Below are 12,189 nucleotides of genomic sequence, written 5' to 3'. Positions count from 1 at the left end.
TTTCTCCTCTCAAGGAACATTCATTCTAAGAAGTTAGGGAATGGCTTAAATATATATTGATCTAAATCAGAAAGACAGAAGTTTATTTATTCAGCAAATAATTATTGATCACTGTGTGCCAGGCACTGATCTGGGCATCAGACATCAATGACCAAAAGTAGACAAAAATATCTACAGTCTAGTGGGAGAAAGAATGCAGTCATAAAATAAATGAGAAACATAAATAAGAAATGCATACTGTATACAAGAAATTGATGAAGTCTATGCAAAAAAGAAAAAGAAAAGACTTACAACATGGTAAGAGGAATTCCAAGGGCAGGAAGAAGAGAAAGAGCCATCAAATGAGATTGAAAAGACAGAATCCTGTGAGTGACAGGAGAGTGTGATGTTCTGGAAACCTAGAGAAGGGAGTGTATCGAAGTAGAGGGGAGTAATCAGCAGTCAGATGCTTCTAACTGAGTCATATCTGAGAACAGACTGTAGGAGTTAGCAACAGGAAGGTACATTGGTGATGTTGACAAGTTTCAGTTAACTTGCGCAGTTTTAATTCCTTTTGGTCATGGAAGAAGAATAACAAAAAAGAGTTACTGCTAAGCTCTCTCTCTTCTTTTTGTGGTCTTATGACACTAGTGGTAGTTTGATCTTTGGTAAATGTGTAACATCTAGGTTGCCATTCACAGAAAACTTAAGATCCTGTTGGCTGTGCTTGAATATCAACCTGGTCAGAGTGAACAAATGATTGTTAAGAGTACACTCATAGCAACAGTAGGGAATGAAATTTCTGTTGTAAGAACCCCAATCCCAGCACTTCAGGAGCCGGTCATTTGGTAGTTGGCATTATTTATATTCAACAAGGTTAACTAAGAGAATCTGTGACGTGTGGGCATTATAATCACCTGACTCCAGGTAGCATTCCTGGAGGCTGCTATAGAAAGAAAGAAAATAACTCAAAGAGGAAAAAATTCAACCCTGAGTTTAACTCCATTTGGTCCACTAAGAAAAAGAATACCAAGTCTGGTGGAGAATTTGCCTTCTTTATTTTAATTTAATGTGTATTCTAGATTTAGACTACATATGATTAACTTGGGGGAGGGGAGTGATCAGAAATTTAACATTTACATGTTGTCACCCTAGCAAGGGCATATTGAGTAGACAGCATCATCGTGATATGTGGGCTGAGGTGAGGCTGCTCCAGATGAGTTTTTCTGAGTTAATTGACGGAAACTGCCCACCTTCAAGAAGTTTTATTACCTTAGGAATGCTATGCCAAGACTGCTGAAACACAGCTGTGGGTGCTGTGCTGACGCCCACATTGCCAGTGTCAGGAAGGATGTACTTTTAAACCTCTAATTTCTCTAATAATGTCTTTAGTGATTTGTGTAGGTTTGGCATTATGAGGAAAATGCTTCCTGGCTTGGTTTATAACAAGAATTCAGTTTGCAGTCTTAAAATGTGTATTGTCTTAATATACATGTGGAAGATACTAACAAGTTAGAAAAAAGATCTGACTAAAATACTGTCCTGTCCATCTAATAAAACTTACCCACCCATGATATTTGAAAATAAGTGAAAATTAAATGTTTTATGCGATAATAATCTATTTATCTGTTGGTTCCTGTTTTATACCAAGATGGCAAAATACAGTGCTGAAAGAGAGCCAGCTTTCAATAGTCAATGCCAGTCTGACTCCTTTCCTTTTCTCTAATGGAAAAATTGGATTGGACTCATGTCAACCTATAGAGTGAAGAAAGAATAAGCTTTTGTAAATAAATATTTTTAAAGAGGTAAGAAATAGTACTCTTTTGTTTGAAATATAAAGTTTCACAACCAGTTGGTAACAATATTATTTTATATGATGTTTATGGCATGTTTATGGCATGTTTCTTTTAATATATAAAATCTGAGGGATTCTTTCCTAACTGGTAGATTCACTGCAAGGATTGATTATATTTATCAAAATAAATATACATTCAGCTTTTAAGTAGACACTAGTACATAAAGCAGAATATCCCCATATTGCTTACAAAAGGAATATATAGAATTTATTTCCATTCTGCTGGTGTATATAAAAACATGTGTTTGGATCTGAAGTGTGTTAATTTATACCTTTACATTGCCTTTGTCCCATCTTACAAATTCAAAACCTTATTGGAATAGAATCATAGAATTAGAATTTTAAACCTGGAAGAGACTTTAGAGTTATTTTATTTCAATTTCTTAATTTTTCTATTGAGGAACTAAAATCCAGAGAATTTAAGAGTCTTTTTTCAGGTAACCCAGCTAGAATTAGAACTCAGCTTTCTAACTCCTTATATTTATGCTATAACCTGTCTCCAACAGTTAGTTGAATAGCAATTAAATAAGTTGGCAGAAACTTTAGGTCTCGCCTGTGTTTATGTCCAGGCTTCAAAGTCAATAGTGATCCCTAATTATTCTTCATCACTTAAAAAAATTCTTACAAGCACATTAGGTGAAAGTAATGCTAGGGATTCTCCTATGACTTGGTCCTGTTATGAAATCTAAAGAAATCAATGCTCATCTAGAGCAAAAGACATGAACATACTCAGTACTGAAGTTTTCCTTCTCTGTGCTCCACTAATTATGATAATGATTTGAGTAGTTCCATAATGATTGTCTTAGTCTATTTGGGCTGCTTTAACAAATTACCATAGACCGGAAGGCTTATAAACAACGAAATTTATTTCTTACATTTCTGGAGGCTGGGAAGTCCAAGATCAAAGCCCAGGCAGATGTGGTATCTAGTGAGGACATGCTTTCTGGCTTATAGATAATTGTCTTATCCTTGTGTCCTCACCTGGTGGAAGGGGCAGGGGAGCTCTCATGGGTCTCTTTTCCATAAGGGCACTAATCTCATTCATGAGGGCTCCACCCTCATCACCTGATTACCTCCGGAAGGTTCCACCTCCAAATACCATTACATTGGGGACTAGAATTTCAACATATGAATCTGGGGGGGGGGGGACACACAAACTTTCAGTCTGTAACAATGATTTAACATCCACCTCACCCTTAAATACTGCTCCCAGATATACTGTATGGCTTTTTAAAGGACTAATTTGGGAAAATACTGATTAAAATAAAATAGTATAAACATTGATAAGTACTGAACTGTTCAAGGTCACTAGGATACAACTGTATTTTTATAATTCAAAATCTTCCACCAAGCATGTGTTGGGTTGTGGTTATTTCTGAAATAGAATTGAGGAGTCGAGACTGACCTACTCAGAAAAATAGTCTGAGGATAAAGATGACACTAGCCAATGTGAGCAGCAGGGAAGAAGAGTCAGAACATTTATGAATCTGAGTTTTATTTTGTGTGTCTGAAGAACTATTGTTAGCTTAAAGCAAGACCCTGTGCTTTGTTTACAGAGTTCAGTGTATGAAGTTTAATAGAGCTGGATTTCTGCTTCACAATACATAACATTGAAAAAGTCAGTATACACAGAAATCCAAATATACATTCATGTATTCATTGACAAATAGCTTTAGCTTTAAAGAAGTGGAATTTTTTTTCTTTTTTTTTTTGTGCTGTGGGATCCTAATTCCCTGACCAGGGGTTGAACCCAGGCCCTCACCTGGGCCCTTGGAAATGAGAGCAAGGAGTTCCAACCACTGGACCGCCACGGAATTCCCGTGAAGTGGAATTTTTTAATGTACGTGACTAAACTTGAAAATTAAAACTAACCAGGGAATTCCCTGGTGGCACAGTAGTTAAGAACTGCCTTCCAATGCTGCGGGGGACATGGGTTCGATCCCAGGTCCAGGAAGATCCCACATGCCACGGAGCAACTAAGCCCACGCGCCACAACTACTGAGCCTGCGCTCTAGAGCCTGCAAGCCACAACTACTGAAGCTGGTGTGCCACCACTATTGAAGCCTGCGCACCTAGAGCCCGTGCTCCACAAGCGAAGCCACCTCAATGAGAAGCCCGCACACTTCAATGAAGAGTAGCCCCCGCTCACTGCAACTAGAGAAAGCCCGCGTGCAGGAATGAAGACCCAACACAGCCAAAAATTAATTAATTAATTAAAAATAAACAAATAAATAAAATTTAAAACTAACCAGACCCCTAATGATATCTCAACATTGTTCAAAAGGTGTTTATGCATATAGTTTGTATATGACTTAGACATAAACTAAAGATTTTATTTTTATCTCTGACTAGATAAAGTCTGTACTTGTATTCCGAAAACAAGAAAGTAACAAATTGGTATGTATGAAAATACATTTCCTTTTGTTTGCAGGATGTGAATTGCTTGAAGATAGGAATGGTAATAAGCACTTAGAAATATCTGTTAATATAAGTAAATAGCAAAAGACTATATTTGAAGGGCCTTAGAAGATTAATTTGATTTTAAAAGAGCCAGTCCCCCCAAATGACACATACTGCAAAAGTTAAAAAATTTCTAATCATACTCTTCTTCAGCAATGTTCTCAATATAGTAACATTTGTAATCCCAGTTCCCCAGATTGCCTTGATTACTGGCCCTCCTCTGATATTTGCTATGTAATACATTTGCCAAACTTTAAAACTCTAAAACCTGCTGTATAGGGATCTTTCAAGTATTGTATTGTATGAAATGATGAAAGAAAGCAGTTTGCTATGTTATTATCATGTTAGTTTCTCTCAGTAGTTCTCTTAGAAATGACAAGCTTTAATGATAAGCTTTTATTTGAGTTGATCAAATATTCTCTGATGTGACTAGGTTTTAAAGTATATTTGCAATTCTGATTTTTCAGCAATAATCACTTTCAATCAGAGTCAAAGCCATAAGAACTTATTCATGCTAAGTGTTGTAGCTTTTTGACATGTAGGAATAGCTGATGTGGGTGAGGTGTCTAGCTTGATGTTTTATCTCTAGCTATTCATCAGCTAATCCTCCTCCCTACTTCACTGAAAATATTTTCATTGTCTGACAAAAAGTAAAAAATTACATTAACTGTGACTAAAAATGTATTGCAGATGACACATTAATGAGACTAATGGTTCTTGCCTTATTCTCTAAAGTTTTCACATTCTTACCTTTGGTGAACCGAGATCCAGATAGTTTAATAATTATACAAAAGATATCCTTTCTGGGGGGAACTCTTGGGAACAAGGTTGCAATAAAGGTTTTCAGAGTTTTTAAAACATGAATTTTAAGACAACAAAGGGACCAAGTAAATGTTATAACTATATACTAAAAGTCCACTTGGGCAAAATATCTGAATGTGTCCAGTTAATCAAAATAAAGCGTGATGAAAGGTAAAGACAAGCAATGCTGACAAAGAGTTTAGGTCTATGAAGGAAGATTTTGACTCATCAAGAAAAATTCGGTTAACTTAGCATGAAAGGAGAAATGGTAATACTGTTTATTAAAGCACTTGGATTTTAAGGGATGCCATCAGTTTATTTCATAATTGTTAAACGGTAGTAGCCTTCAAAATTTTTTTTCATCATAATCAGGATTCAGTATATACTTAATATATATCTGGAATACTTAGCTTTACCTCATGTACCTTATTCTATTTCCTTTTTTAAAAAAAAATGCTGCTCACAATTCATAAATTGATTTACCCACTAATGGATCATAATGTACAATTTGAAAAATACTGATGAATGATAAACAGAATTTTCTAAGTTTTTTTTTCCCTTGGGGACTTAGAACGTAAACATTTAAATTTTATCTCTTTCTAAACCACTCACTTTCTTGGTCCCACCTAAACCTTGTTATCACAAGAATTTCACCAGCTCCAAAATCATACAAGTATCCTGTTCTCAGACTCCAACTCTCTGTCCTTTTAGGTTATATGCCCAAGTACTACCACTTACCACTACAATTCTTTTTTTTTCATATTTCTGTAGTGTTATTTTATTTTTTGGCTGCGTTGGGTCTTTGTTGCCGCGTGCGGGCTTTCTCTGGTTGCGACGAGCGGGGCCTGCTCTTCGTTGCGGTGCGCAGGCTTCTCTTGTTGTGGAGCACAGGTCCTAGAGTGCGCGGCCTTCAGTAGTTGGGGCTCACAGTCTCTAGAGCGCACAGGCTTAGCTGCTCCGCGGCATGTGGGATCTTCCCCGACCAGGGCTTGAACCTGTGTCCCCAGCATTGGCAGGCGGATTCCCAACCACTGCGCCACCAGGGAAGTCCGGCATAAAAGCTTTTAATTTTGATGTAGTTCAGTTTAACTCTTTATTACTTTAGCTGCTTGTATTTTTGGTGTCATATTTAGGAAAGCCATTGCCTAATCCAAGGTCATGAGGTTTTACTGCTGTGTTTTCTTTTAAGATTTTTATAGTTTTAGCTCTTATAATTAGGTCTATGATCCATTTTGAGTAAATTTTTGTATATGGTGTAAGGAGAGACACTAACTTGATTATTTTGTGTGTGGATATCCAGTTGTCCCAGCACCATTTGTAGAAAGTTTTTTTTCCCCATTGAATTGTCTTGGCACCCAGTCAGTGATGATTTATTTACATGTTATTAAATTCAATATCTAATTTTTCCCTTATCTTGTTTGACTTCTCAGTAGTATTGACACAGTTGACCATTCTGTTCTTCAAATATTCTACTCGTTTGGTTCACCTTTTACTTATCTTGCTATGTCTTTTCAGTATTTATAGGTTCCTTATCTTCCACCAAGCTTCTCGATGTTGGGTTTTCAGTTATTATGGCTGTGTAACAAATTAGCACAGAACTTAGTGGCATAAAACAATCATTTATGATGCTCATAGTTTCTTTGGGCCAGGAATTAAGACTGGGCAAAGCAGGGCCAGCTTATCTCTGTTCCAGGATGTCTGGGGCCTCAGGCTGGGACTGGTATCATCTGAAGGCCTTTGCCATTACATGTCAAGCAGTTGATAATAGCCATTGACTGAGAGCCTCAGCTGACACCCACATGAACCTGTCCATGTCCCAAGGGAGAGGGGAATGGCAGAGGAAGGGGAGGAAAAGGAGAAAAGGGAGGAAGAGAGAGGAAGAGAGAAGAGAAAGCCAAGAGGAAGGTCATGTAGTCTTTTATGACCAAATCCCAGAAGTCACACAGCACCACTCTTGCCACTTTTTCTTTTTTTCATCAAAGTCTCATTCACATTCAAAGAGGGGAAAACAGATTCTGCCTCTTCATTTGGAACGGTAAAGTTCTTAAAGAGCATGTAGGACCAGAAATATTGCTGTGACCTTTTTTAGAAAAACAATCTGCCACCGTCTGTTCTGGCTGCACAATTCACATCCTTCCCACATGCAAAAAAAATCACTCACCCTCCCCACAAAGTCTCCCAAAGTTTCATCCCTTAATGGCATCAGACTCAGGTTTGAGGTTCAGGATCTCAGTGAGGTCAGGTCCAGGTGAGATTCCTTAGGGATAATTTCTTGATGACAGCTCCTTGAATATAGTTCCATTTGATTTAAAATCTGGGGACTAAAGAGGCATATTATCTACCCCCTTCCCCACTACTACCCAACATACAATGTGTCTGTTAGGAAGGTACTTACTATTCCAAAAGGGGGAAAACAGGAGGCACATAGAAGTCACTGGTCCGTAGTAGTTCTCTTTTTATGTTTTCTCTGTGTGATCTATTCTATGTACCTAGTTTAAAAATAATTGTTTTTTGGCCATGGTTTGCGGCTTGTGGGATCTTGGTTCCCCCCTCAGGGATGGAACCCGTGCCCCCTGCAGTGCAAGTGCGGAGTCCTAACCACTGGACTGCCAGGGAATTCCCCTCTATTTCCATAGTTTTAAATACCATCCATACATTCATGACTTCCAAATTTCCTAACATCTCTGAGCTCCACACTAAAATATATAATTAGCATCTGACACCTTCACAAGGATATCTCACAGATTTTTCCAACTTAACATGGCTATAATGAATTCTTATTTTCTACTTTACCCTTTTCCTCCACAAATCTGTCTTTTCCTGGTTTCTCCATCTAGTGAATGATGCCACCGTTCATCGAGTTGCTCAGACCAAAACCTAGGACTCAGGCTCATTCTTTTCTGTCTCTCACCTCTACATACAGTAATCAGCAAGTTTCTTTCTACAAAATCACTTAAAAAAAAAAACCTCACCTGGATTACAGCAGTCTCCTTATTGGTCGCCCTCCTTCATTCTTGCTGCTGTCCAATTTTCTTTGACACAGCAGTCAAAGTAATATTTTAATTAATATGTCTGGTTATGACACTGTCTAGCTCACAATCTTCAGTTACTTCCCCCTGCATTTTGAGTAAAAGATCCATATTAACTGGCCTGTTCCTGTTCCTCTGACCTTATTCCGCACCACTTCCCCCCTTACCCACTATACTTTATCTTCTTTGGGCTTCTTCCGGTTCCTCAAACATACCAAGCTTTCAGAAAGGGCCTGTACACATGCTGTTTTCTCCGTCTGCAATATTCTCCCCCAGCTTCCCACTCCCACATAACTGCGTCTTTCTCATCCTTTGAGGTATGGCATTCCTGACTATTTCTAAGTAGGTACTTCCCTTTAATACTTTCTATCCTATTTGTTTCCTTTATAAAACGTATCGCAGTTTTAAGTTATATCCTACCTGTTTACTTATTCATCATCTGTCTCCCTAACCAGATTGTAAGCCTCCCCAGGTCAGGGGCCATATCTGTGTTATTCACCAGTGTATACCCAGTGGCTAGGCAGACTGCCTACCATATAATATGCGCTCAACAAATATGCAGTGAATATTGTTTAAAGGTATAATTTTGTTTTGAGACAATATGTTAATAATTAATAAGTAATTAATAATAATTTAAAATGTAATGGTTCCTAATTCTTACTGAAATAGCCTTTTATTTTTCTCTTTTAGTAACTGCCCTTCCTTTTTGGCTGCTGCTTTAGCCAGAGCCACATCAGACGAAGTCCTTCAGAGTGACCTTTCTGCACATTATATTCCAAAGGAAACCGATGGCACAGAAGGGACTGTGGGTAAGTACTTTTCTGCATTATTTGTTTTAAAATATTAAAATCTTCTCCTGTGTAGTGATTCACAGAAAATGTCTACAAAATACTATATCTAATTATGTTTACCCACTGGTTGATTTTATAGTAGTAGCAAGAGAAAAAAAAGCAAAAAAAAATTTTTTTTTTTTTTTGAAACTGATCAATAAAAGTAGGGAAAAGAGGGAAAAATACAGGCATATTTTGAAACCATATGAAGGTAACTGGAGTGAGAGATTATCATAACAGTATGTTATCATAAATAATATCTAGATAAATGGAGAGAGTAAATGAGAAATGTGAAGCCACAACAGAAAAGATGAGTACGTGAGGGCAAGGAGTTTGAGCAAAACCTATTTTCAAATTTCAGCTTGTCTTTAAGAAGTCAAGTAAAAAAAAATCATATATACAAATTCAAGAAATCAGTTGTAACAGAACTTCTTATTAATTATATTAAATTTTATTATCTACCAATAAGTAAACAGAGCTCTTTATGACAATTACGTAATGTGATTTAATTGCCTGGATCATTGTACATCTTTTTTCCAGGTAAATTATAAGGCTTTATTTATTAACGAAGGCATGTTTATTAATGTATTCTGCTTAAATTTGACAGACTATTTGACAGACTAAAAAAATACGAATTTTTATAAAAAATTAGGGAATGGCTACTCAAAATTGTTGGGAATTTTAATGTTTCACTCTATTTGTTCTATTTTAAGCACTTGCCTTTAAACATGGTGCAGAAGGAACAAAGCAAATATTAATGAATCAGGACAGCTAGATTCCAGAGAATGTGAGGCAGATATAAAAATAAACATTCCTATTCTTCCTTTATCTCTCTAGATAATTTTTGATAGCAAATTGGCAAGGAAGGAATTCCTCTGCTTGTTTTTACTGAGAGTAATTGATTTACTTGGAACCAAATTGTTCCAGAGTCAAGTTGGATGGAATTCCTGCTACAAAGCATTGGTCTTTCCTCTTGTACTGATGCATGAAGTAAAAGCCCTATAATGAAAAGATGAGGGAGATTAAATTCTGCTTCACTGCAGCCAGGGTGATGGCTGACTCAGCTCCAGCTCAGTACAGTGACATTAACGACTGGTGAGTCATTTACAGCTGTGAGGGGGTGGGCTGCTACTTTGGACAATTTTCTCATTTTCGCACCCTTTTTAATTTAATTTTATTTTTCCATTTCAAGCAGCAATTATTTATATACTGATGTTCTTACACCACTTCCTGCAGGAGAATACTTAACGTAGCAAGATGGAAGTGTTGCCCTACGTGCCTACTTTGGAAGAATTTTCTGAACCCCCATAAGATAGCAAAAGTGAAATTAAGGATTTTTCTTTGGGTGGATATCATTGGTCATTCAGATTTCATATTTTTCCAAGAGACTACCCAGTAATGTCTCCATGCCACTGCTGTGATTCAGAATGATCTATTATAGTTCCAAACTACTTGCACGTCCTTTATCTATTTAACCCAAATCACTCAGTGTGAACTGCACTGAGGAGAATCTCTACAGGGCATATTGTGTTTAGCCATACATCAGAGTGAGAAATGAGCATACTGAATAAGGCCTGATGTCATTGTCTTAAAGGCACTGAAGTCCCCACTGAAATGCCCTTTGACTCTTCTCTTAGGTGTTTCCAAAAACAGACTTAAAGAAGAAAAATCCTTACCTTAAAGTTCTTTTTATGTTTATGTCATCCCTAACAGAATGTTTGTTAAACAACCTTGCATTTCTGTTGGCAGACATAACTCCTGTCCAGACAACCTAAAATCAATTTAAAATATCCCAATGTAAAAATTAAAAAGAAGGTGAAAATGGTCACTAATACAGAGGATATTAAAAGAAATTATGAAAACTTTGTGAAAATAAATTTGAAAACCTGGGTATTTTCTAGAAATATACAAGTTAACAAAACTTTACCTAAGAAGAAAGAAATTGAGAAGATTGTCAAAAAGGACAAAAGAAGTAGGTGATTCTACAGGTGAACATTTTCAAACAAAGACAGATAATTCCACTGCTTTTTAAAATGAATTATCCAATTGCATAGGGAAAGAAGGAAAATTTGCACAGCATAACACTGATACCAAAACTTGCCTGAGACAAAACTGAAATAAGGAACGAGAGATAAGTCTTAGTAATCAATGTAAAAAATCTTAAGTGAAATATTTGTATATTGAGTACAACAATTCATTTAATGAGTATTTTATTGAGGGCTTACTATAGCTTAGCACTGTCTCGGGGAAACAGCAGTGAATAAAACAAAAATATTGGGACATTTATTACATAATTTGTATATTAATAGGTCAAAAGAAAAAAACAGAATAATCTCTAAGGATGCCCAAAGAAGCATTTTGATAAACTTCAATATTCATTCCTAATTTTTAAAATACACTTAATAGAGTAGAACTAGATGGATACATCTTGGACATTGTAGGACCAAATTTGGCTCAAACCAAAAATCTAGCAGGTATGCTTAAAGTATATACTAAAGAATTTTTTAGTTGCAAGTGACCGCTGGCTTCAGCAAAACAGAATTTATTGGCTACCCTTCATGTAAGGGCTACACAGCTAGATTCAAGGCTTTACATGATGTCATAAAGACCTGGCATTTCTCCAACTCTCAGCTGTACTCTTTTTTCATTTTGATTTTCTTTTCAGGCTCTGTGGGATAGCAAAGTGGCTGCTAGGAGCCCCAGATCTTCATCTGCCCAGGTTCAAAACAAGCAGGAAAATAAGAATAACTTTACTCAGTTGCTCTTACATAAATCACAGGATTCATTGTAATCAGCCCAGCTTGGGTTATTTCCCTTTCCTAAACGAATAACTATGGCCAGAGGAATGTGGTTCCTAATTGGCTAGACCTGAATAACGTTTTACCCCCAGATGCACATGGACTGAGAGTAGAGAAGGAAATGTTCCTGGTAGAAAGAGGAATGTTTGGTAGGTGGCAAATAACACATTAAAACAAATTCTGACTCAGAGTAGCAAATAAATGAAATAACTAGGAATAAATTCAATAAGAAATAAGAGGGACCTATGTTAAAACTCTATTTAGCAACATAAAAAGCATTTAAATTTATGAAACAGTATAACTTGTTCCTGAATAAGACTTAATATGAAAAAGAAGTCGATTTTTTCCCAAATAACTCTGTAAATTCAATATGATCCCAAACACAATGGCAACATAGTTACCCCTCAAACTCTGACAAAATAATTAGTTCATCTGGA

At 36.6% G+C, this 12,189-nt stretch overlaps 1 protein-coding gene across 2 annotated transcripts in view; it reads left to right on the top strand.

The window, feature by feature from the left end:
* The window catches only part of PPM1E (protein phosphatase, Mg2+/Mn2+ dependent 1E), a 169,307-nt gene that overhangs the window by 134,985 nt on the left and 22,133 nt on the right, over positions 1-12,189 (top strand). For both annotated transcript variants that reach the window (XM_059047714.2, XM_067021236.1), the window contains exon 2: positions 8,815-8,933. In XM_059047714.2, the coding sequence (XP_058903697.1) occupies positions 8,815-8,933 (119 nt within the window). The remainder of the gene's footprint in view (positions 1-8,814; positions 8,934-12,189) is intronic.

The sequence above is a fragment of the Kogia breviceps genome, chromosome 19 (assembly GCF_026419965.1).
Source record: "Kogia breviceps isolate mKogBre1 chromosome 19, mKogBre1 haplotype 1, whole genome shotgun sequence".
Classification (NCBI taxonomy): Eukaryota; Metazoa; Chordata; class Mammalia; order Artiodactyla; family Physeteridae; genus Kogia; species Kogia breviceps.
This window is presented reverse-complemented; position numbering and strand designations above follow the sequence as displayed.